The following is a 26,711-nucleotide window of genomic DNA, read 5'->3' on the forward strand; positions in this document are numbered from 1 at the left end:
TAGCATTCTCTGGTTTAGGGCCCTGCTAGTCCATTAGGATGGGGTGAGGGCTCAGTGTTAAACTTCTGACTTACTGCTTTGTGACTACCAGTGCAACAGCTCCTCATGGACAGCTCCCCCCACCCCTTAGCCAGGACTCCTTACCCAGGATCTGTCCCTGCTGCTGTCAGACAGCTCCCCCCACCTCACCAGTCCATGTGGAGGTGATGACATTGTGGCTCATGTCAAGCTTTGGATGTTGGCCAGGGCTAGGGTTCCCCAGCAGCGTGCCCTGGAAACCTGGTGGTGGAGATGGCCAGAGGCTCAACAGCTAAGTGGAAAGTACTTCTGGAGTGGCTCTCCAACGTGTATCTGTGGCTTAGCAAAAATCTTGGCACCTTAGGATAACTGGAAACTGGGGTCATATGCAAGATAGTTCACCCATTTGGGCAATGCTTTCAACTTCTGACTGGCCTCTCGTGTCACTCTAAAGAATTGCATGATCATGATGAACACACACCCTGGCCCCTTCCCTTGCACCTGGATCTTGACCCAGCTGTTTCCCCTAAAAGCAGGTCTAGCAGTGCATGTGGAGGGGTTGTTCAGATGACGCTCCTACCCACACACCCACTGAATTAGGAGAACCAACTGGGAACTAACTAGAATGGAGGCAAGCTGGGATGCATGCTTGCTCTGAGCATGCTCACCTTCAAATACATCGGTTGGACATTTGAAGTATTGTCCAGACTGTCCCTGTGCCTTTTAGAGAGGTGTTTTTGTGTTGTTCATCTCCTTCAAATATGACATTTAAACAGACCTGTGTGTATTGCACTAAAATGGCTCCAATTGGCCTGCTGATTCCATCCACCCATAAGTTTGCCGTCGTCCATTTACACCTCCAGCCCTCCGTCACTTTCCAGTGACTGTGGGAGGCACTGAGTTCCTTCTTCTTTCTCTCTTTTCCCTCTAGGATGTTAGACACACCTTGCAGAGGTAAGTGGATGCCACTCATTCCTCAGTGCTGGGAAGGGCCTTGATAGCAGGGGAAGAACATGGCCCTCATTTCCACCGCCGGTGTCTGGAACACTTGTGATGACATCACCATCACTGCTGACTTCCAGGAAACTGAGCTTCTGAGCTGCACAGGGCTTGGTTTCAAGCTGCGTGACCATGTAGCCACACAGCTTAGCGGGAACAGTGCCCTCCAGAGCCTAGAATCCCATTTTAAACACTGCACTCATTTCTGACAAGACAAATCTTGCCATTTGGTCTCCCAGACCAAAAGGTTTTGTTGGCCCTTCTAGGGCTTTGGTGGAGGGCCTGGAGCACTGTCTGGAAGCAGTGAGGATCTGGATGGGGGCTAACAAGCTGAAATTTAATCCGGATAAGACAGAAGCTCTCCTGGTTCGGAAATCCTCGATGCAGGTGCTGGATTATCAGCTCTGAATGGGGTTGCACTCCCTCTGAAGGAGCAGGTCCGCAGCTTGGGGGTCCACCTGGACTCGCAGCTGCTCCTGGATTCCCAGGTGGCTAGGGGGGCCTTCACTCAGCTTCGGCTGGTGCATCAGCTGCGGCCGTACTTGGACCGTGCAGACCTGGCCACGGTGATCCATGCTATGGATGGTGACATCGAGGTTAGATTATTGTAATGCGCTTTATGTGGGGCTGCCCCTGAAGACGGTTCGGAAACTGCAATTAGTGCAGAATGTGGCGGCCCTTGTGGTCACTGGAGCTAGGTGGTTTGACTCTGTCAGTCCACTTCTCCAGCGGCTACATTGGCTGCCCATTCGTTTCCGGGCCCAATTCAAGGTGCTGGTTTTGACCTTTAAAGACTTATACTGCTCTGGGCCAGGGTATCTTAGAGATCGCCTACTCCCGTACAATCCGGCTCGTCCTCTCAGATCATCAGAGAAGGGCTTTTTACAAGTGCCGCCGCCTAAGGAGGTATGTGGGGTGGCGGCAAGAAACAGGGCCTTCTCAGTAGTGGCACCAATGTTATGGATCTCTCTTCCCCTTGACTTAAGAATGGCTCCCTCTCTTGAGACTTTTCGGCGAGGCCTGAAGACCCTGCTGTTTAAACAAGCCTTCTGACTTCATGGCCTTTTTAACATCTTTTATACATCTTTTAGTTGTTTTTTACAGGCCTGATTCCTCTATGAACTGCTGTTTTATGCTCTTTTTTATTCTGACTTTTATCTGACTACCGTTTTTATGGTTTCTGTTAATGTGTTTTTATCTGTTTGTTAAATTATGTTTTTAATCTGTTTTTAATATGCTGTAAGCCACCCTGGGTCCCTTTAGAGAGAAGGGCAGGATAGAAAAAAAGTTGTTTATTAATTATTATTATTATTATTATTATTATTATTATTATTATTTGGCCACTTGGGGCCAGTCTAGGGCCAAACACCATGCTGGCCCCTCTGTCCAGTCTCATATCCACCACCTTACCTCCTTCCACGGAGAACTCTTAATACTGCTCATGAAGGACCAGTTGTGGGAGTTGCAGAAACATAGGAAACTGCCTTATATCAAATCTGACCATTGGCTCAGGACTGTAAACACTGACTGGCAGTGGCTGTCCAGGGACTCGGGCAGGGATCTGATGGTTGTGTGTATCATGTTCTTGACCATGTTCCTGCCTCTACAGTAACCCTAAAACACGCTGCTCAGATCAAAACAAAGTCTATGAGGACTATCAGACTATCAATTCACAACAGGAGTAAACCCCTCCACAGCAAACACACAGGTCATCTTTCAAGCCACTACACAGGGGTGAGGAAAGATGGAATTGCTGTAATCTTGTCCCTCAGGTGCCAGCCTTTGGATCTTAGGAACCAAGGCAGCTCCATCCTTCTGTGTCTCTCACCACCTGTCTGTGTCATCAGGCTTTCTCTTTTTGTTCTGTTATTTTGCTCCTCTTGGGAACATTGGATTGAAAAGATGGTAGAATAACATTGATTCTCCCCAGTTTTAAGGAGAAGGAGAAGTTTGAGAATGAAGTGGTGTTTCCTCCTGAGCTGAAGCTGAGGATCTGGGAATTCTGTGACATAAACCCCTTTTTGGAAAGCATCATGAATGAATTCAAAGGTAATGAACAACAGTTGCCAATTTAAGAGATGTAACAGCTATTAAATGATCTAACGTGAATATAACAGACCTGTAACCAGAACCACAAGAACTATCCCGCTTTCATTTCATGGTACTGCTTTTTTAAGTCTCCAACTATCCACAATATACAAAATTATGCAGGGGATGGATAAAGTGGGTAGGGGGATGTTCTTTTCCCTCTCGCATAGCACCAGAACAAGGGGACATCCACTAAAATTGAGTGTCGGGAGAGTTGGGACAGACAGAGATTAGGACAGGTGTGGTGATGGCATTTGACCTGGATGTCTTTAAAAGGTGATTGAAATTTCTGGAGGAAAGTTCATCACAGGTTGCAGGTCCTGATGTGCCCGTGCAACCTCCTGATTTTAGAAGTAGGGTACCTCAGAATGCCAGCTGCAAGGGAGGGCACCAGGATAAAGGTCTCTTGTTGGCATGTGCTCCCTGAGGCATCCGGTAGGCCAATGTGAGATACAGGAGGCTGGACTAGATGGGCTTTTGGCCTGATCCACCCAGGCTTTTCTTATGTACGCAATTAACTCTCTGGTCAGCATAAAATGATAGCTCTTACTTGAATGAAGTATGACTGGGTTTAAAAAAAAATTTCTTCGGTGACTGGCATACATACACGTTTGAATATGATGACTACCTTGCTGGACCAGGCCAAGGGTCTATCCAGTCCAGCATCACTTTCCCAACCAGGTGAGAAGCCCATCGCAGCACATGAAAGCAGGAGCCACCTCCTCCTCTCGTCCAGCTCATCCATGAAGCAGATGACACAGCTCACCTGAGTGGCAGGGGAAGAAGCAGTTCAGTTCACCCTTCACCCAAGTCTGGGCCTTCCCCCCAACGGTCTATATTCCATACTGAGACCAGTATGCTTAGGGAAATCTTGGGTTTGTGGTGGACAGCACAGGGCCAGCATCAACTCCATGTGCAGTAGCTGTGAAAGGGCAATATTCCATGTCAGAGATGATTAGGAAAGAGACTGAAAACAAAATGGACAGTATTGTCATGTCCTCATATAATTTGCAAAATATGCAACCATATTTTGAATGCTGTGACAGTAATAAAACTGAACTGAACTGATTGAATGCTGTGAAATTGATCCAGTTGCCACAGTTGGAAAAGGATGTTGTAGTGCTGGAAATGTGTAGTGATTAGAGCAGAAGCACGCTTTGGTTTTAGTGAACTTGGCAACACAGGCAGACACATCTGCTTTGGCCAGAACACATTCTGAGCCACAACCTTGTTCACTGCCTGGTACCTAGAAAACTGGATGAGTCTTAGTGTTTTAGAGATGCATCCTTATCTCAGGAATGCGTTGTGGTCAGCTAGAGCCAGCTAGTGCTATCTCTGACCGACAGTAAACTCAGATTGCTCTGTACTGCTTGAGAGTCAATAAAAAGGCTTGGAGGAGGCTGGTCAAGGAGCTTCCAGCTTCCGGTTTCCGCCCTGCATCCACATTTGAAACCTGCCTGCCGTCTCTTCTTTGCTTTTGCTTCTGCGCCTGCACTGCATCCAGCAACTGGACTCCTGAGAGTCCAGGTTGCTCCCAAAAGTCATTGCAACAGAAATGGGACAGAAAAGAACAAGCAGGATGGAGTCTAAACTGTTTAGGGTTGCTTTGGTTTGAATTTGTTTCAGCTTCTATGCAGTTCTTCCCTGGAAAGAGAGTGGGGAGGAGATGCTGGAATGCTATGAACAGATTTTTTGTTGGGGAAAAAAAGAACATTATAGGCATGATGGAGCCTTATTTCATATTCATTTCCTTTTCCTTCTGCAGACAATCTGGTGTCTCGAGATCAACTCCTAAAAGGTAAATGAAAGTCCACATTGATGGAGCGGGAGAGGGAGAAAGAAAAGATTTTTAGTTTTTTCTTTGTGAGCAGATAAAGCTGCCAACCTGGCTCCTGTGAGCATTTTTCCAACCACGAGCCATCATTTGCCCCCACTGAGTCCATGCTGCAAGCTTGCTTCTGCTGTTCATGTCTCAGTCAACTGGCATGCATGTCCCCCTGTCACTTTCTTTGCAGGGATGAGCTGAACTCTCTCCTTTGGCTTCCCTGCCTGCACTGTTAAATGCTAGTGCAGCGGTTCTCAAACTTTTTAGCACTGGGACCCACCTTTTAGAATGACAATTTGTCAGGACCCAATGGAAGGGATGTCATTAATTTGGAAGTGATGTCATGGCTGGAAGTGACATTGTCAAGCAGGAAAATTTTTGATTGCTGACCACCAAACCCTGAGGGTTTTTCTGCACCCTCTTTAGACACAGAAACAGAAGAAACCTTACTGCCAAAAGTCAGACCAGGCCTTGGGGAAGCTGTGACTATTGAGGCTGTTTCTCCTTTCCCGCAAGAGCACTTTCCATGCCTGATTTCCAAGTCTCTGGTTTTTTAAATTGCTACAGATTGTATCTGGGCAACAACAGGGAAAAATCCAGTGCTGTCGCTGGATGGCACAATGTTAAAGCCAAGGTCCAGCCTGCCTGGTGATCTCTTCCAAACCTCCATACACACCATGTCTGTGTTTAGAGGTAGGAGGAGGACTGGAGGGACTCCAGTTTCAGTCTTGCCTTCTCTGCCTCCCCTCCCCTCCCCTTCCCAGCATGGATTCCTCTGAGTAGACAGCAGAGGGATCAGGTGGGCCCAACTCCTAAGCACCTTTCAGGCAGAGGACAGGAGCAATAAAAGCAGTCACAGCAGCTCTTTCCTCTGTGGTGTGAACACAACTTGGCAACTGGCCGAAATCCATATGCAAGTCCAGTGCTGTATCCATCTCGTCCCATCCTTTGTTCTTTGGGTGGTTTGGTTGCCTTTTCCCAGGCAACGGATATCAATCCATAATTTGCACTGAAGCACATGTGCTTCCATCTTCAGCAAAGGCTAAACATTTGAAGGGAAGCTGCAAAACAGCTGTGCAGATGGGGGGGTGTTATGTGGGCTGGGCTATGGGCCTGTTTCCATGATAGCCTGTGAACTTGAAGGGTCCATTTTTGCAGAGCAGGTTATTAAAATGTAGATGGGCCTCAGAACCACAAATGAACTTTCCGGTTACCTCAGCCACAAAGAGCCTAATCCTATGCATATCTACTCAGAAGTAAGTTCCATTATAGTCAATTGTGTTTACTTCCAGGTAAGTGTAGCTAAGACTGCAGCCGTGGGTCTATGTCTGCCAAAGAGCCTCCACATGTTTGGGTATCCTGAAGTTGCTATTAATTAATCAGTCACCAGTTGCTGCCAAGACTCTAGCCAGGACTGCTGTCTCTTCAAATTGAGGGGACAGACGGACGGGGAGTCTGGAAGAAGAGAAGGAGGATCCCAACTCTGAAACCTGAGCATGAAAAGCCTAGTGATGGAGGAGGGGAATGTGATTATTCTTGTGTCCTGTCTCCAGCCTCAAGGCACCACTCAATCTTCCAGCTGATTCTAACTTTTCTCTCTCTCTTCATCCCCTTCCCCAGCATCTGCATCTGTGCGGGTAGAGACACTGTCACAGGCCTCCCACCATTCAGCTGCCTGGAAGAAAGAGGCAAACGAAAAGAAATAAACTGTGAAGGAGTTAAATGAGTTTATGCTGTTGTAGCAAAGAAACTCTGCATGTGCTCAAAGGCATTCTTGCTCTGCCCACGTCCAAGGGCTCAATTCTGGCAAGAACAGACCCAAACTAACTCTGCTAGGAAAGACTGACACTCGCAGCAGTATCAGTCACTCCAGACTTGAGCAAAGTAACATGATTTAATACTTAACCATTTCTACAGCATTTCCTGAGTGTGCAAAGTGTTTCATCTTGATGCACTCCTTACAACAGTCCTATATGTTGTGTAAGTATTATTATTCCCATATTACAGCTAAGGATGACTGAGAGTGAAAGGGAGAAGCTTGCCTAAGGCCACTTACAGCACAATCCTATGCATGTCTACTCAGAAGTATGTCTCACTTAAGTCAATAGGACTTACTCCCAAGAAAGTGTGCATTGGATTGCAGCCTTAGTGAATTCATAGGAGAGGGGAGATGTGAACTAGGGAAGTCTGGATTCTCAGCTCAGCCTCTTAGCCCCTGCACTCCTTAAAAAAAAATCCCAAAAGAGCATTACCCAGTAGTAATAGCTCAAAAATCTCCTTAAATGGGAGCCTTCTGGGGAGGGGGTGATGCATCTACCTGAGAGGAGGAGCTATCTGGAAGAGGCAGAGCAAGTAAGGATTTGATCTGGGAGAAACTCATTTGGAAGCAAGAGGAAGAGACAGCAGATGGAATCCAGTGAGTGCTGCTCCCTCTAGGCCATCCCACCACATGAAAAAATGGTTGGCACCCTTCAGTCTTGAAAGACTATGGTATAAGCCTACAGCACCCAGTATTCCCAGGTGGTCTCCCATCCAAGTACTAACCAGGCCTGACCCTGCTTAACTTCCAAGATCAGATGAGATCAGGCATGTGCAGGGTGAAAAATGCTCCCTGCAATCTTATGCCACCATGACCACCTTGTTTTGGCCTCTTCACCCAGCTAGAAAGGGCATCCATCACCCACAAATCTGCAGCCCGGGAGAGGATGAAACATGAATGCACTGCCCTCTCCACAGTAGTCACTGTTATTCCATATCAGAACATGTGGGGTGTGTTTCCTCAGTGTATCTCTTGGCGTCAAGAGTTTCTCCGTGAGTAGCTTGACTTTGGACATCACCTGACATGGCTTGCAGGTGTCCCATCTGTACAGTGCTGAAGTTGATTCCTAGGTCCTACGTACACACACAGGCACCCCTGTTATCAGAAGATGGTTGGATTAGTGGAAGATGTGCAAGCATTCCAAGTGACCTATTTGTGCAAATACATTTTAAAAATGATGGTCCCAAGCAATACATACAAATTAGAAACTGGGAGCTAAAATATTTGGGCCACCCCCCCCCCCAAAAAAAAACATTCAAAAGCACAACCAAGGGCCAAATCCGTTTCTACTTTCCAAAGCTGCTGGAGCCATACCAGTGAAGACACACACATTGCAACCTGTTTGGGGGGGGGCAGTCATGGAGGCCTCCTCAAGGTAAGGGAGCATTAGTTCCCTTGCCCTACCTCAGGGCAGCATTGCAGCTACATCAGCACTGAAAAGTTGGGAGAGGCTTGGACCCCAAGAGACTCTGCTGTATGCTAAAGTGTTTGGTTTGAGGCTCTGCTTTTGCCCAGGACAGTCCCACAGCCCCTAGTTCAGAAATGTCCAGTACTTATATGAAACACCTGCATTTCTTCACTAACTGCCAACTGCCACTTCCAACTGCCATCATAAAAATGCACATGTATGAAAGATTCAAGTCGGGCTCCCCATTATACATCTCCTGTTACACGTTTCTGTAAATGTAAGCAGTGGTGTCGCTTGGGGGGGTGCAAGTTGCACCATGTGACACACTTGGGGGGTGACAGCACTACTGGCCAAAATTTTTAAAACCTTGGTGTTTTTGAATAATACCATCAAATTATATATCACTTGATGTGTAATTTCAAGCAGAATGTAATGAAACAAACCACGTGGAAATATCTATTCTAGCAAAAGTTATAGTCAAAAAACCAGCAAGGTGGAGCAATGGTGCATCACCACACCCACCGCATTGCCACACCCACTGCAAGGGAGGAGTTCCATCAGGGAGTGACTGGCTGGCCGCCCACACCTGGTGATGCAAACCCTAGTGAAGCCACTGAATGCAAGTCTACCACTTTTGGAAGACTGGGACATTCCTCCACTGTAGTCCTTTACCTCCTGCATGTTGGCCTTTCTTAGCCTTGCAAGGAACAGCCCTGGATCAGGGCAGCTCTGTCTGTAGGCTCTTTTCACCTCCAGGCTCTCACAGCGCTGGATATTCACATTTTGCCATTACTGTGGCTGTGTATTGAATTTTCCTACTTGATGATGTCACTTCTGATCGTGACACCACTTCCGGTGGGTCCTGACAGATTCTCATGCTTAAAAGTGGGTCCCGGCGCTAAACGTTTGAGAACCACTGATGTACAGAGTTACAAAACAGTATTGCCAATGCTGGTGTGCATTGTGTTTTGGTATTGTCATTAACTGAAGTAATAGGGAGTGTCAGTTGGAGCAGAAATCATCTGTTTTAACAGACACAGATATTTGATTCTCATGTGGCTTGTTTTTGGTTCTGCTGCATTTTTAACTTTGATATTCACTTCACGGAAGACTTTTATAGTGAAATAGCCTGTCGTAAACTCCTGGAGTTTTGGGGTGCTCAGAGTTCTTGGTTCTCGAACCCTAGAGCCCTCAAGGATCCCTGTTCAGTAGGACAGGGGCAGTAGAGTAGTAGGGCAGGCTGTCTGGTCTAGAGGGTAGAGCCTCCGTTTGCCTGAAGATAACATCCGCAGGTCGCCAGTTCAAGGCCACCGGAAACGTGCAACCTTGAAGCAGCTGACAAGCTGAGCCGAGTTATTCCATCTGCTCTGAGTGTGGGAGGATGGAGGCCAGAATGTGAAACCAGATCAGAAAGAAACATCTGAAATGTTGTGGTTCTTGAAAGATAGAACCTTCTTTCAATTGTAAAAATTCCTATGGGGATTTAAATAGCCTGCCTATGTAAACTGCCTTGAACAAAATCTGAGGAGAAATCTGATGACCAAGAAAGGCAGTATATAAATACCTGTATTATTATTATTATTATTATTACTGCCACCACCCTATATGTGCCAGTGACTCAGTCCAGGGACACTGAGACCCTCTAGGCTTAATCCTATCCCTTGCAGCCACTAAGCACTTTCTTTAATTAAAGCCTCAGTCCTCAAGTTAGTAGTTCTCAATGAGTATTTGGTAGCTTGCTGAAGGGCTAGGCAGGATTCTGAACCTTTGTCTCCAACACACAATGAAACAACTTAGTCAAAGGATTTTTACTTGATTAAGTACATAGGGTTACATAAAGTTACAAAAGGCAGCAAATGCTAGAGGTATAAAACATCTAGGAAACATCTCAGCATTAAAATAACAAAGCTAACTGGCTATCTCTATTATTCCCTCTCATCTGGGTCAGCTTTCTTTTGTAGATCTTGCAGCTCCAGATTACCTATGAGGCCACATGCCCCTGGTGCACCAGGCTCTCAACCTCCAGGATGTTGCACCCACAACCTTTTCCAGGAAGGAAGAAAGAACACACCCCTCAGGCTTTGTTCTTATCTTCTCAGGTTAACAGGAGGGAGGTGACTCTGTACTTATTTAAACTGTTCAATCAGAAACTCTTGGGGACAGAATCTTCCAGAAGTGGGGCTCGATGCTAGCCCTCTTATTTCTTCGCCTCCCCACTGGAGATCCACAGCTGCATTCCATCCTTGATGGGCACCTTCCTGTCTGCATAGGTGCTACATTCTTACCTTCCATTGAGTTGTTAATTTTGTTGGCTGTTGTCACTCACATCCTTGCAGCTAGGAACTGCAAGCCACTTCTCTGTTACTGGTTTAGTTTGGTTCAGGCTCTACATGCTACTAGGCCTAAACTGTACATATTCACGACATAGCAGAACAGACATTTCCTCAAATACATGAATGGGGTGGGTAATCTTTTGACTCAGAAGAGAAATATTTATTTTAAAAGTCACATTTCAATACATTAGCAAATCCTCAGATCATGTCCATATACTTTACAAAAGAATAAACAAAGGCTCTCTTGAAAATTTAACTGCTGGATCAACTTAATGGCTAACCACTTCACACCATCATCTGAGGAGGAGAAGGAAACAAATCAGGGTTAAAGGTCCTGGAGAATGGAGCTGGGATGGCCAGCCTGACACCTGTGGACAGCTCTGCCCTCACTTAGACTGCAATCCTATTCATGTTTTCTGGGAAGTAGATTCCACTGATCTCAATGGGACATTTTCATGCACAGGATTGCCAGATCCATTCTGACAGAGCCGAGTTTAGAATTGGAAATGTGTTGGCGCCTCTTGAAGAAGTAAGTTTCAAAGTGAACAGAGAACTCTGGGAAATGGAAGGAAAAAACCAGTTCCATTTAACTTGTTCTCCAGGCTGTTGTGGGGATGGGGAATTTGTTTCCTTGTTTCCAAAAATGGCATCCATTTTGCCCTATCATGTCTAGTTTTGGAGATATAGTATAGCCTCATTAGTGAATGGTTCAAGCAGCTTCCTCATAAGGAAGCCATGGTGCAGGCTTCCTCATGAGGAAGCTGCTTGAACCATTCACTAATGAGGCTATGCCGTATCTCCAAAACTAGACATGATAGGGCAAAATGGATGCCATTTTTGGAATCAGCACCCCAAATATACCCAGAAATTGGTGTAACATTTAAGGAAGCAGGGGGCCACTCCCGTGAGTGTGGTGGGACCGCAGCCTTACTTGTAGGTGAGGCCTTCCCCGCAGTTGAGCATCTGCTGGGCGGTGAGGCCGTCGTCGGGCACATAGCCGGTGCCGCCGCTGATCAGGTAATCGGCCATGCTGGGCGCCCGGGCGGACCGCGGCAGAGAGAGGGAGAGCGAGAGCAGAGCGCGCGCCAACCTCCCTCCGCCGCGTGGGTGCTCCTTCCCCTGCGCGCACACAGACGGGACTCCTACTGCCAGGTGGCACATGCATGCGCTGATGAGATCAACCACGTGCTCCAAAAGACACTCGAGCCTGGTGCATGACGAACCCCGCCCCCTTCTATGGCGCTCTCTCCAATCTAAAATAACCCAGAGTTGCACCCTGTGCATGTGCGGGTGTGACTCTAGCAATGAAGTCTATAGCGGCTATATAGACTTCATTGCTAGAGTCACACCCGCACATGCACAGAGTGCAACTCCGGGTTATTTTAGATTGGAGAGACAGGGCTCCGCGATTGACTCATTTTGCCTGGTGAGCTACCAGTCGATCGCGAACGACGTACTGAGCACCCCTGGCCTAGAGGGTCTCAGTGTCCCTGGACGAGTCACTGACACATATAGGGTGGTGGCAGTAATAATAATAATAATACAGGTATTTATATACTGCCTTTCTTGGTCATCAGATTTCTCCTCAGATTTTGTTCAAGGCAGTTTACATAGGCAGGCTATTTAAATCCCCATAGGAATTTTTACAATTGAAAGAAGGTTCTATCTTTCAAGAACCACAACATTTCAGATGTTTCTTTCTGATCTGGTTTCACATTCTGGCCTCCATCCTCCCACACTCAGAGCAGATGGAATAACTCGGCTCAGCTTGTCAGCTGCTTCAAGGTCGCACATTGCCGGTGGCCTCGAACTGGCGACCTGCGGATGTTATCTTCAGGCAAACGGAGGCTCTACCCTCTAGACCAGACCGCCTGCCCTACTACTCTACTGCCCCTGTCCTACTGAACAGGGATCCTTGAGGGCTCTAGGGTTCGAGAACCAAGAACTCTGAGCACCCCAAAACTCCAGGAGTTTACGACAGGCTATTTCACTATAAAAGTCTTCCGTGCAGTGAATATCAAAGTTAAAAATGCAGCAGAACCAAAAACAAGCCACATGAGAATCAAATATCTATGTCTGAAAAACAGATGATTTCTGCACCAAATGACTGCACCAACTGACACTCCCTGTTACTTCAGTTAATGACAATACCAAAACACAATGCACACCAGCATTGGCAATACTGTTTTGTAACTCTGTACATCAGTGGTTCTCAAACTTTTAGGGCCGGGACCCACTTTTAAGCATGAGAATCTGTCAGGACCCACCAGAAGTGGTGTCACGATCAGAAGTGACATCATCAAGTAGGAAAATTCAATACACAGCCACAGTAATGGCAAAATGTGAATATCCAGCGCTGTGAGAGCCTGGAGGTGAAAAGAGCCTACAGACAGAGCTGCCCTGATCCAGGGCTGTTCCTTGCAAGGCTAAGAAAGGCCAACATGCAGGAGGTAAAGGACTACAGTGGAGGAATGTCCCAGTCTTCCAAAAGTGGTAGACTTGCATTCAGTGGCTTCACTAGGGTTTGCATCACCAGGTGTGGGCGGCCAGCCAGTCACCCCCTGATGGAACTCCTCCCTTGCAGTGGGTGTGGCATTGCGGTGGGTGTGGTGATGCACCATTGCCCCACCTTGCTGGTTTTTTGACTATATCTTTTGATAGAATAGATATTTCCACGTGGTTTGTTTCATTACATTCTGCTTGAAATTACACATCAAATGATATATAATTTGATGGTATTATTCAAAAACACCAAGGTTTTAAAAATTTTGGCCAGTAGTGCTGTCACCCCCCAAGTGTGTCACATGGTGCAACTTGCACCCCCCCAAGCGACACCACTGCTTACATTTACAGAAACGTGTAACAGGAGATGTATAATGGGGAGCCCGACTTGAATCTTTCGTACATGTGCATTTTTATGATGGCAGTTGGAAGTGGCAGTTGGCAGTCAGTGAAGAAATGCAGGTGTTTCATATAAGTACTGGACATTTCTGAACTAGGGGCTGTGGGACTGTCCTGGGCAAAAGCAGAGCCTCAAACCAAACACTTTAGCATACAGCAGAGTCTCTTGGGGTCCAAGCCTCTCCCAACTTTTCAGTGCTGATGTAGCTGCAATGCTGCCCTGAGGTAGGGCAAGGGAACTAATGCTCCCTTATCTTGAGGAGGCCTCCATGACTGCCCCCCCCCAAACAAGTTGCAGTGTGTGTGTCTTCACTGGTATGGCTTCAGCAGCTTTGGAAAGCTGAAACGGATTTGGCCCTTGGTTATGCTGTTGAATGTTGTTGTTTTTTTTCGGGGGGGGGGGCAAATATTTTAGCTCCCAGTTTCTAATTTGTATGTGTTGCTTGGGACCATCATTTTTAAAATGTATTTGCACAAATAGGTCACTTGGAACGCTTGCGCATCTTCCACTAATCCAACCATCTTCTGATAATAGGGGTGCCTATGTCTGTACGTAGGACCTAGGAATCAACCTCAGCACTGTACAGATGAGACACCTGCAAGCCATGTCAGGTGATGTCTAAAGTCAAGATACTCATGGTGAAACTCTGACGCCAAAATATGCACTGAGGAAACACACCCCACATGTTCTGATATGGAATAACAGTGACTACTGTGGAGAGGGCAGTGCATTCATGTTTCATCCTCTCCCGGGCTGCAGATTTGTGGGTGATGGATGCCCTTTCTAGCTGGGAGAAGAGGCCAAAACAAGGTGGTCATGGTGGCATAAGATTGCAGGGAGCATTTTTCATGTGGTGGGATGGCCTAGGGGGGAGCAGCGCTCACTGGATTCCATCTGCTGTCTCTTCCTCTTGCTTCCAAATGAGTTTCTCCCAGATCAAATCCTTACTAGCTCTGCCTCTTCCAGATAGCTCCTCCTCTCAGGTAGATGCATTTGAAAGTCCTGATCACCCCCCTCCCCAGAAGGCTCCCATTCAAGGAGATTTTTGAGCTATTACTACTGGGTAATGCTCTTTTGGGAGTGTTTTTTAAGGAGTGCAGGGGCTAAGAGGCTGAGCTGAGAATCCAGACTTCCCTAGTTCACATCTCCCCACTCCTATGAATTCACTAAGGCTGCAATCCAATGCACACTTTCTTGGTAGTAAGTCCTATTGACTTAAGTGAGACATACTTCTAAGTAGACATGCATAGGATTGTGCTGTAAGTGGGCTTAGGCAAGCTTCTCCCTTTTACTCTCAGTCATCCCTAGCTGTAATATGGGGATAATAATACTTACACAATATATAGAACTGCTGTAAGGAGTGCATCAAGATGAAACACTTTGCACACTCAGGAAATGCTGTAGAAATGGTTAAGTGTTAAATCATGTTACTTTGCTCAAGTCTGGAGTGACTGATACTGCTGCGAGTGTCAGTCTTTCCTAGCAGAGTTAGTTTGGGTCTGTTCTTGCCAGAATTGAGCCCTTGGACGTGGGCAGAGCAAGAATGCATTTGAGCACATGCAGAGTTTCTTTGCTGCAACAGTATAAACTCATTTAACTCCTTCACAGTTTATTTCTTTTAATTTGCCTCTTTCTTCCAGGCAGCTGAATGGTGGGAGGCCTGTGACAGTGTCTCTACCCGCACAGATGCAGATGCTGGGGAAGGGGATGAAGAAAGAAAGAAAAAAATTAGAATCAGCTGGAAGATTGACTGGTATCTTGAGGCTGGAGACAGGACACAAGAATAATCACATTCCCCTCCTCCATCACTAGGCTTTTCATGCTCAGGTTTCAGAGTTGGGATCCTCCTTCTCTTCTTCCAGACTCCCCGTCCGTCCATCTGTCCCCTCAATTTGAAGAGACAGCAGTCCTGGCTAGAGTCTTGGCAGCAACTGGTGACTGATTAATTAATTGCAACTTCAGGATACCCAAACATGTGGAGGCTCTTTGTAAGACATAGGCCCAAGGCTGGGAGTAAACACGATTGACTATAATGGAACTTACTTCTGAGTAGATAGGCATAGTATTAAGCTCTTTGTGACTGAGGTAACTGGAAAGTTTGAGAACTACTGCACTAACATCTAACAGTGCAGGCAGGGAAGCCAAAGGAGAGAGTTCACCTCATCCCTGCAAAGCACTTAGAAAGGGGCAGGGGGACATGCATGCCAGTTGACTGAGACATGAACAGCAGAAGCAAGCTTGCAGCATGGACTCAGTGGGGGCAAATGATGGCTTGTGGTTGGAAAGATGCTCACAGGAGCCAGGTTGGCAGCTTTATCTGCTCACAAAGAAAAAACTAAAAATCTCTTCTTTCTCCCTCTCCTGCTCCATCAATGTGGACTTTCATTTACCTTTTGGGAGTTGATCTCGAGACACCAGATTGTCTGCAGAAGGAAAAAGAAGTGAATATGAAATAAGGCTCCATCATGCCTATAATGTTCTTTTTTTCCGAACAAAAAATCTGTTCATAGCATTCCAGCATCTCCTCCCCACTCTCTTTCCAGGGAAGAACTGCATAGAAGCTGAAACAAATTCAAACCAAAGCAACCCTAAACAGTTTAGACCCCATCCTGCTTGTTCTTTTCTGTCCCATTTCTGTTGCAATGACTCTGGAAGCAACCTGGACTCTCAGGAGTCCAGTTGCTGGATGCAGTGCAGGCGCAGAAGCAAAAGCAAAGAAGAGACGGCAGGCAGGTTTCAAATGTGGATGCAGGGCGGAAACCGGAAGCTGGAAGCTCCTTGACCAGCCTCCTCCAAGCCTTTTTATTGACTCTCAAGCAGTACAGAGCAAGCTGAGTTTACTGTCGGTCAGAGATAGCACTAGCTGGCTCTAGCTGACCACAACGCATTCCTGAGATAAGGACGCGTCTCTAAAACACTAAGACTCATCTAGTTTTCTAGGTACCAGGCAGTGAACAAGGTTGTGACTCAGAATGTGTTCTGGCCAAAGCAGATGTGTCTGCCTGTGTTGCCAAGTTCACTAAAACCAAAGCGTGCTTCTGCTCTAATCACTACACATTTCCAGCACTACAACATCCTTTTCCAACTGCAGCAACTGGATCAATTGCACAGCATTCAATCAGTTCAGTTCAGTTTTATTACTGTCACAGCATTCAAAATATGGTTGCATATTTTGCAAATTATATGAGGACATGACAATACTGTCCATTTTGTTTTCAGTCTCTTTCCTAATCATCTCTGACATGGAATATTGCCCTTTCACAGCTACTGCACATGGAGTTGATGCTGGGCCTGTGCTGTCCACCACAAACCCAAGATTTCCCTAAGCATACTGGTCTCAGTATGGAATATAGACCGTTGGGGGGAAGGCCCAGACTTGGGTGAAGGGCGAACTGAACTGCTTCTTCCCCTGCCACTCAGGTGAGCTGTGTCATCTGCTTCATGGATGCGCTGGACGAGAGGAGGGGGTGGCTCCTGCATTCATGTGCTGCGATGGGCTTCACACCTGGTTGGGAAAGTGATGCTGGACTGGATGGACACTTGGCTTGGTCCAGCAAGGCAGTCATCATGTTCAAATGTGCATGTATGCCAGTCACCTGAGTAATTTTTTTTTAACCCAGCCATGCTTCATTCAAGTAAGAGCTATCATTTTATGCTGACCAGAGAGTTAATTGCATACATAAGAAAAGCCTGGGTGGATCAGGCCAAAAGCCCATCTAGTTCAGCCTCCTGTATCTCACATTGGCCTACCGGATGCCTCAGGGAGCACATGACAACAAGAGACCTTTAGCCTGGTGCCCTCCCTTGCATCTGGCATTCTGAGGTACCCTACTTCTAAAATCAGGAGGTTGCACGGGCACAGTAACCTGTGATGAACTTTCCTCCAGAAATTTGTCCAATCACCTTTTAAAGACATCCAGGTCAAATGCCATCACCACACCTGTCCTAATCTCTGTCTGTCCCAACTCTCCCGACACTCAATTTTAGTGGATGTCCCCTTGTTCTGGTGCTGTGTGAGACGGAAAAGAACACCCCCCTACCCACTTTATCCATCCCCTGCATAATTTTGTATATTGTGGATAGTTGGAGACTTAAAAAAGCAGTACCATGAAATGAAAGCGGGATACTTCTTGTGGCTCTGGTTACAGGTCTGTTATATTCACGTTAGGTCATTTAATAGCTGTTACATCTCTTAAATTGGCAACTGTTGTTCATTACCTTTGAATTCATTCATGATGCTTTCCAAAAAGGGGTTTATGTCACAGAATTCCCAGGTCCTCAGCTTCAGCTCAGGAGGAAACACCACTTCATTCTCAAACTTCTCCTTCTCCTTAAAACTGGGGAGAATCAATGTTATTCTACCATTTTTTAAATCCAATGTTCCCAAAAGGAGCAAAATAACAGAACAAAAAGAGAAAGCCTGATGACACAGAAGGATGGAGCTTCCTTGGAGACAACTGTAGTTCCTAAGATCCAAAGGCTGGCACCTGAGGGACAAGGTTACAGCAATTCCATCTTTCCTCACCACCACCTATGGTGGTTTGAAAGATGACCTGTGTGTTTGCTGTGGAGGGGTTTACTCCTGTTGCGAATAGCTATCTGATAGTCTGATAGTCCTCATAGACTTTGTTTTGATCTGAACAGCATGTTTTAGGGTTACTGTAGAGGCAGGAAGGTGGTCAAGAACATGATACACACAACAATCAGATCCCTGCCTGAGTCCCTGGACAGCCACTGCCAGTCAGTGTTGACAATCCTGAGCCAATGGTCAGATTTGATATAAGGCAGTTTGCTATGTTTCTGCAACTCCCACAACTGGTCCTTCATGAGCAGTATTAAGAGTTCTCCGTGGAAGGAGGTAAGGTGGTGGATATGAGACTGGACAGAGGGGCCAGCATGGTGTTTGGCCCTAGACTGGCCCCAAGTGGCCAAATTAGAAGCCCACCAAAGTCCTAGAAGGGCCAACAAAAGCTTTTGGTCTGGGAGACCAAATGGCAAGATTTGTCTTGTCAGAAATGAGTGCAGTGTTTAAAATGGGAATCTAGGCTCTGGAGGGCACTGTTCCCGCTAAGCTGTGCGGCTACATGGTCACGCAGCTTGAAACCAAGCCCTGTGCAGCTCAGAGCTCAGTTTCCTGGAAGTCAGCAGTGATGGTGATATCATCACAAGTGTTCCAGACACCGGCGGTGGAAATGAGGGCCATGTTCTTCCCCTGCTATCAAGGCCCTTCCCAGCACTGAGGAATGAGTGGCATCCACTTACCTCTGCAAGGTGTGTCTGACATCCTAGAGGGAAAAGAGAGAAAGAAGAAGGAACTCAGTGCCTCCCGCAGTCGCTGGAAAGTGACGGAGGGCTGGAGGTGTAAATGGACAACGGCAAACTTATGGGTGGATGGAATCAGCAGGCCAATTGGAGCCATTTTAGTGCAGTACACACAGGTCTGTCTAAATGTATTATTTGAAGGAGATGAACAACACAAAAACACCTCTCTAAAAGGCACAGGGACAGTCTGGACAATACTTCAAATGTCCAACCGATGTATTTGAAGATGAGCTTGCTCAGAGCAAGCATGCATCCCAGCTTGCCTCCATTCTAGTTAGTACCCAGTTGGTTCTCCTAATTCAGTGGGTGTGTGGGTAGGAGCATCTTCTGAACAACCCCTCCACATGCACTGCTAGACCTGCTTTTAGGGGAAATAGCTGGGACAAGATCCAGGTGCAAGGGAAGGGGCCAGGGTGTGTGTTCATCATGATCATGCAATTCTTTAGAGTGACACGAGAGGCCAGTCAGAAGTTGAAAGCATTGCCCAAATGGGTGAACTATCTTGCATATGACCCCAGTTTCCAGTTATCCTAAGGTGCCAAGATTTTTGCTAAGCCACAGATACACGTTGGAGAGCCACTCCAGAAGTACTTTCCACTTAGCTGTTGAGCCTCTGGCCATCTCCACCACCAGGTTTCCAGGGCACGCTGCTGGGGAACCCTAGCCCTGGCCAACATCCAAAGCTTGACATGAGCCACAATGTCATCACCTCCACGTGGACTGGTGAGGTGGGGGGAGCTGTCTGACAGCAGCAGGGACAGATCCTGGGTAAGGAGTCCTGGCTAACGGGTGGGGAGAGCTGTCCATGAGGAGCTGTTGCACTGGTAGTCACAAAGCAGTAAGTCAGAAGTTTAACACTGAGCCCTCACCCCATCCTAATGGACTAGCAGGGCCCTAAACCAGAGAATGCTAATGCTTTTGTCTTCCTCCCAAACTCAGAGGAACTCAGAAAAGGGAAGCCATTAGCAGCATTTCAGTTCTACCACTGCCTTTACCCATAGGCCTCTGGGAGTGACACTGGCAGGTCCAGCTGGAAGGCATCGTGTCCCCTGATATCACAGCCTCCCTGGATGGGGGAACTGCCTTGGGCTGTCCCTGAATGTCGGCTCCCTTTGTATCATCTGGTACTGGGGCCAACAATGGGGTCCCACTTGACCTCCTCTGAGGTTGTCTCATCTGTTTTGGGGTCCACACCACAGTAAAAGTGTGTGTGCATGTGTGTGTGACCCCAACCTGCACCTGGGGAACTTCACTTTACCTCCTGGATGTGGCCAAAGTATCTTCTGGTCATGTCTAGAAGGTGTTTTGAGGTGTGGGGAGGCCAGGTGCAGCCTTCTTGCATCTCAGAAGGCCTCTTGGAGGCTTCTGAGAGGCACTTCTGGTTTGAAGTACCTCTCAGAGATCTTCTGATATGTGGGGAAGCTGCATCCAGCCTCTGTGTATCAGAAGGCCTGTTGAAGGCACCTGAGAGGCATTTTGAGTTTTTTTGAAAAATTGGAAGTGCCCGTCAGAGGCCTTCTGTAATGCAGGAAAGCCATGACTGGTCTCCTCATGCTTCCTCGCAGAGACCTCTGGCAGGCATTCTGAGGCATGAGGAGGCCAGGTGCAGCCTCCCTGCACCTCAGAATACTTCCAGATGCAACCAGAAGGCACTTCAGGTGGTGTTTGGAGATCCTATGAGGGTCGTTCTGTGTGATTTCAACATTCACGAATTTCGGTATCCACGGGGGATCTAGGAGTGGATCCCCTGTAGACAATGAGGGCCAGCCTGTATAGCATAGTATAGTAATTTGGATCTTTTCACTTCTTTTGCAAATGTAGGAAGCACACAAAGTTCTGGAGCCGGCTTTGTCCCAGTGGGGAGCCTGGATGGTTTCTGCTGCCTGCTCACCTGCAGGAATCTGAACGTGGACTGCTGACACTTATCCTCTGTCTCCTGGATGAGACCTTCAAGACAGTGGAGTTCCTTGGAGATTTTGGCCATGTAGCTGTCCCTCCTCCTCACAATCTCCTTCTCCACCTCTTCCATCTGGGACAGCAGAAGTTTCTCTTGCACTTCCAGAAACTGGCGCAGCTGTCGAAACTCAGCCACCGTTTTCTGCTTCTCTTTGTCCGTTTGCCTCTACAATAAGTGGATGGAAAGAGGAAAGCAGGCCCACGTCAGGAAGGAATCTGCTCAGCCTTTGCATCATCAAGAAGGAGACGGAGATGGAGACAAGCCAAATGCCTCCCCATGTCTCTCTCGCTGGCCCTGCCTGATCAGTGGCCCACCAGATGCCTCAGGGAATACTCAAGATAACTTGATGCCTGTATCTTTCTGCTACTCTCTTACCCCTTGCAAAACACTAGCCTTTCCTGGTAGATACTTGCAGCATAGAAAGGTGAGCAGCGCCTTTGAGTCTGTTCCCAAGGAGGCGGACCCACCCTTGTACTCAGTTCAATGCCCCAACACGGAGCCAAGCCTGAAGAAACCCAGATTGCACCCCAGTGGCATCACTAGGGTTAGTATCACCCAGTATGGAAGGCCAGTGCATCATCCCTATGATGGACTTCTTCCCATGCAGTGAGAGGGCAACACACTAGGCAGTGGGCATGGTGATGTACCATTGCCTCACCCCCACTGTTTTTCTTGCTGTAACGTGTCATAGAATAGAGATATTTCAACATCATTTGTTTCGTTGTATTCTGCATGAAATTACGCATTGAATGATATATACCATGGTGGCATCATCTGGTTGGCAACCTTCAGTCTTGAAAGACTATGGTATAAGCCTACAGCACCCGGTATTCCAAGCAGTCTCCCATCCAAGTACTAACCAGGCCTGACCCTGCTTAACTTCCCAGATCAGACAGGATCGGACATGTGCAGGGTAACATACAAATATTTTTAAAATTTTGGCAAGTAGTGGTGTCACCCCCTCTGTGTGTGTCACCTGGTGCAGCCCGCACCCTCCTAATGATGCCACCGCCACACCCTCAGAGCCCCTCTTATGTCAGGACTTCACACTTCCCAGCACCCATGCTGGCAATGGTCTAGGCAGGGCAGAGAGGAGAGAAGTGTATGTTTTGAGGTCATAATGCTGCTTCTTTAAGACCTCCATTTTCTAGGCGGGGAGGTCAAGTCCAGGAAGGATAGTCTAAGGGCAGATGTATATAAAGGGTCAGTATGCATCTGACCCTTGTCTGAGCAACTTGTCCCTTTGGAGCCTTTCATGGTACTGTGACACTGATCTGTCTTCCCCTTTCTATACCCACCCAGTCTCTCCTTGATAGGCCTCCACTTGCAGCCTGGACACACCACTTTGGAATGACGCTACCCATCAGTGTATCCTCAGAGGTGGACAGAGGCAAAGGTTGGACTTAGCAAAACATTGCTTCATATGTTTATATATCCAATGGCTACTATTTTAGCAAGTCACAACAATTTGGAAAGAAGACTACCTGTCCAAATCTGGATTTTAACAGTATTTAAAATATTACTGGGATTTAACTTTTATTTCCTCTTGTAAAAAGAGACAACTTCACCCCCCCCCCCAATCTTTGAGAGATAAGAGGCGCTCCGAGGAGCAAGGCTGCCTCGTGACTGGAGTCTTCTGCATTTATATTCAGTTTTCCATATTGCTGGTGCAGGGAAAGCGCCCTACAGGTAGACCACAGCTGCGAAACAAGGACATCTGCAAGAGGGATCTGAAGGCCTTAGGAGTGGACCTCAACGAGTGGGAAACCCTGGCCTCTGAGCGGCCCGCTTGGAAGCAGGCTGTGCAGCATGGCCTTTCCCAGTTTGAAGAGACACTTGGCCAACAGTCTGAGGCTAAGAGGCTAAGAAGGAAGGCCCATAGCCAGGGAGACAGGCCAGGGACAGACTGCACTTGCTCCCCAGTGTGGAAGGGATTGTCACTCCCGAATCGGCCTTTTCAGCCACACTAGACGCTTTTCCAGAACCACCTTTCAGAGGTATACCAGAGTGTATACCCATGTATACCAGAATCTTTCGAGACTGAAGGTTGCCAACTACTATTATTATTATTTCTAACTAGTCAAATACTTATTGGCCTCGTGATTATATTTGCCCTTACCAGCAGGTATCGGTATTCTTTCCCTGTGTCTGCTTTATACGCCATCATTTCCTCTTTATCCTTCCTCAGAACGTGCAGGTTATTCAGCAGCAGTTCCTAAAGAGAAAACAAAACTTTGAGATGGGTTTCTTCTAGAGGTGTGCTTCAGATACCGATTCTGCATCTTTAGATACAGATACAGGGTCAGCGAAAGGCCCTGAGATGGCATGCCAAATGCTGCCGTCCTTACCTGGTGCCAACCTCCTGCTTAGAAAACTCTGCAGTCAGGGAATAAGAGGACAGGTCCTCTTATGGAGCAGGCACTGGTTGAAGACCAGAGGTGACAATGGGCAATTTTACAGTGGAGAGAGGTGAGTGCCCCAAGGATCTGTCCTGGGACCGGTGCTTTTCAACCAACCTCTTCATAAATGACCTGGAAACAGGGTTGAGCAGCGAGATGACCACGTTTGCGGATGACACTAAACTTTTCCGGGTGGTGAGGACCAGAAAGGATTGTGAAGAGCTCCAGAAGGATCTCTCCAAACTGGAAGAAGGAGCAGCAAAGTGGCAGGTGCGTTTCAATGTAAGTAAGTGTAAAGTCATGCGCATTGGGGCAAAATTATTCAAAACTTCATAGATGGGTTCTGAGCTGTCTGTGACAGATCAGATCTTGGACAGATCAATGAAAGACCCAGTGTGCAGTGGCAGTGAAGAAGGCTAATTCCATGCTTGGAATTATTAAAAAAGGGATTGAGAATTAAACAGCTGATATGATTATGTCATTGTACAAATTGATGGTAAGGTCACATACAGGTTGAACCTCATTATTCACATGGGTTCCGTTCCAAACACTCAGGTGGATGGCAAAAAACGCACTATAGCAAATCAATTTAAAAACAAAGTTTCTTTGCTCCAGTGATTTAAAAAAGCCTTGCTGACCTTTGTGACGTAAGATAAGAGTCATTAAGAAGACAATCCATCAATCAGTCTTCCTCCAAGCGCTTCACTCCCTCCCTCCCTTCACCAATGCAAAGTGATCACTATATGCCTAATAAAGGTTTGTTATAGGTATGTTGTATGTTGTTGCAAAGTGATCACCTTTCTTTCCATGCTCAGGGGGAAGGGAGGGGTTGCCTGGAGAGAGGAGGATTGATGGATTGTCAGCCAGTTGCCCTCTCTCTCTCATTAAGGAGGCTGTTGTTAAAGGACTGTTCAGTTTTTTAAACTGATTTTAAAGGGATGCATTTTTCCTCTTCTCCAGGGATCAACACATTCCTTCTCATTTGCAGAGGCCATTCGTGTTGAGTCAAACCCGTGCATAAAAAATCCGTGTATAAATAGGCTGGACCTGTAAGGAGTTTTGCGTATAGTTCTGGTCGCCACATCTCAAAAAGGATAGCGTGGAACTGGACAAGGTGCAGAAGAGAGCGACCAAAATGATTTATGGACTGGGGCATCTCCCTTAAGAGGAAAGGCCAGATACCGGGTGGGCTCTGAGGGTGCTGACTCTCTGCTGGGGTTCTTCAAGCTTAACTCAGCGTTGGTGGAAGGGGAAGATTTGTGGGTACAGAATATGGGGGGAGTAGACTTGAACAAGTCCGCTCTTGCTCTCTCTTTGTGTGTGTATGGGGGGTGGTGGTGTAAGAGTAAGTGCAATTGCTTAGGACACAAAATATCTTGTTTTAACCCCAGGAGGTGATGCTTACCATTCATACTGGGAAGCATGTACATATTCTGCAGGAAATGAAAGGATCCCATGACCCCAAGATTCAGGCGATCTCCTACCTTGCATTCCTGGGCTGCCTCTTCTGGCAGAAGCATTGTGTGTGATTTGTGTTCTGGAGATCTTTCACAACGCACGCACACCAATTCCTTATCTTCTTTGCAGAACAGGTTGAGTTTTTCCTTGTGCTTTATGCATGTATCTGACTCAACTTTGAACGGCAGGAGTTTAATCCTTTCTAATATGTTAGCCAGCTGCCAATTTGGTCGTATGTTCCCTTTCTTCATCCGAGCTTTGCAGACGGGACACTCCAGGTCGCCCAGATGCTCCCATTTCTCACAGTACTTGACATTGCAGCGCCGGCAGAAGTTGTGACCGCAGTCCAGAGTCACCGGCTCGGTCAGCCACTCCAGGCAGATGGGGCATATGACTTCCTGTTCGACGCTTGAGGATGGCGTGGCCGAGGCCATGACAGATGGACTTTCAGTGGCTTTGCTGATAGGAGAGCGGTTTGTGCAATGTGCAGTTGGAAGATAGGCTAGAAAAGGAAGAAATGCCTGGAAGATAGTGGCTATGGCAGCCTATGTGTCATAGGTCATAACCATGTCACAATCCTTCCTTGGGATTCAGGGGCCTGAATACAATTGTCATCTCTGTCATGGTGCTGTATGGAAGTCTCTCTCAGTGGAGGGCCACCTGGCCTTCCTGACAAGCTTTCCCCAGCATGGAAAGCCTTGTGTCTACTAGTGTAAGAACTCACCCAGGCGAGGCCAATGTATGTCACTTACAGCTACCAGTTGCAAATTTCAGGTGAAATGTGTACGTATGTGAAAGTTTCTCTCACTGGGACCCATGGTCTCTACAGCCCCCCCCCCCAAAAAAAAAAAAAACACCTGTGATCTTTATTTTAATTACATTTAGAAAACTTTAACAGTCGGATAAATGTATTATGTGCTTCTGCCAGTTTTAACCATCCTGGGTGCATAGGGACATGCATTTCTCTCCTAGGCCTGGACCTCCTCTATGGTACAGGCAAAACTGTGGAGAAGAGACAGCTCTGTAAATTTCCAATATACAGAAGGAGTGTATAAGAACATAAGAACAGCCCTGCTAAATCAGGCCAAAGGTCCATCTAGTCCAGCTTCCTGCATCTCACAGCGGCTGACCAGATGTCTCAGGAAGCACACAAAGAGACCTGCATCCTGATGTTCTCCCTTGCATCTGGCGATCTAAGCCTCCTTCTTGCATCTGGCATTCTTAGCCTACTTCATGATTTAGCCTACTTCTAAAATGAGGAGGTTGCACACAGCCATCATGGCTTGTAATCCATGTTGGACATTTCCTGCAGAAATCTGTCCAATCCCCCTTTGAAAGGCATCTAGGCCAAATGCCATCACCACATCCTGGGCCAAGAAGTCCCACAGACTAATTACACACTGGGTAAAGAAATACTTTCTTTTGTTTGTCCTAACTCTCCCAACACTCAATTTTAGTAGATATACCCTGGTTACAAAATAACAAATGTGCTTTTAAAAGTTCATATTTTGATTTGCAACTGTGCATTTTATTAGTCGCAGAGATACAAAGAGCAGAAAACAAAAGCGACAGTTCCAGTCACAAGTCACGGATGCAAAGTTCCAGGGGAGACCAAGGCAGCAACAGAGAGAACATAAGGAAAACCCGGCTGGATCAGGTCACAAACCCATCCTGTCCAGCCTCCCACATCTCACAGTGGCCCATCAGATGCCCCAGGGAGCATACAAAACTACAAGAAGAGACCTGCATTCTGGTGCCCTCCCTCACATCTGGCACTCTGAGGTTGCCCACCTCTAAAATCGGGAGGTTGCACATACCCGTCATGACTTGTAACCTATGATGGACATTTCCCCCAGAAATTTCCTCCTCCAATTTCTCTTTTAAAGGCATCTAGGCCAGATGCCATCACCACATCCTGTAGCAAGGTGTTCCACAGGCCACTCACACACTGGGAAAGAAATATTTTCCTTTCTCTGTCCCAACTCTTCCAACCCTCAATTTTAGTGTATGTCCCCTCATTCTGGTGTTGAGTCCCCTGGTCTCCTCCTCCCAAGGAATGCCTGGGCTCCAAAGAACCTGGAAGAATATCATCCCCCCAAAACAAATGGCACATGGGCATGGGGCATCTGCAAGCATCATGCAATAAATCACACTGGATATGATTCCTACCGTGGTAAGCATTC

The 26,711-nt window shown here is 47.0% G+C and overlaps 1 protein-coding gene and 1 pseudogene across 1 annotated transcript; both read right to left on the reverse strand.

The window, feature by feature from the left end:
* Positions 1-7,425: 7,425 nt before the first annotated feature.
* Positions 7,426-7,545, reverse strand: LOC136642599 (5S ribosomal RNA; annotated as a pseudogene).
* Positions 7,546-14,823: 7,278 nt separating this feature from the next.
* On the reverse strand, positions 14,824-24,962 carry LOC136640481 (tripartite motif-containing protein 10-like). Its single transcript, XM_066615647.1, has 7 exons — positions 24,555-24,962; positions 22,791-22,886; positions 20,606-20,836; positions 18,655-18,677; positions 17,611-17,729; positions 15,783-15,815; positions 14,824-15,087 (listed from the first exon to the last, which is right to left on the reverse strand). The coding sequence occupies exons 1-7, from the start codon at positions 24,960-24,962 to the stop codon at positions 15,011-15,013; spliced, it is 987 nt and encodes a 328-aa protein (XP_066471744.1). The 3' UTR covers positions 14,824-15,010.
* Between the last annotated feature and the right edge of the window lie 1,749 nt (positions 24,963-26,711).

This window comes from Tiliqua scincoides, chromosome 2 (genome assembly GCF_035046505.1).
Source record: "Tiliqua scincoides isolate rTilSci1 chromosome 2, rTilSci1.hap2, whole genome shotgun sequence".
NCBI lineage: Eukaryota > Metazoa > Chordata > Lepidosauria > Squamata > Scincidae > Tiliqua > Tiliqua scincoides.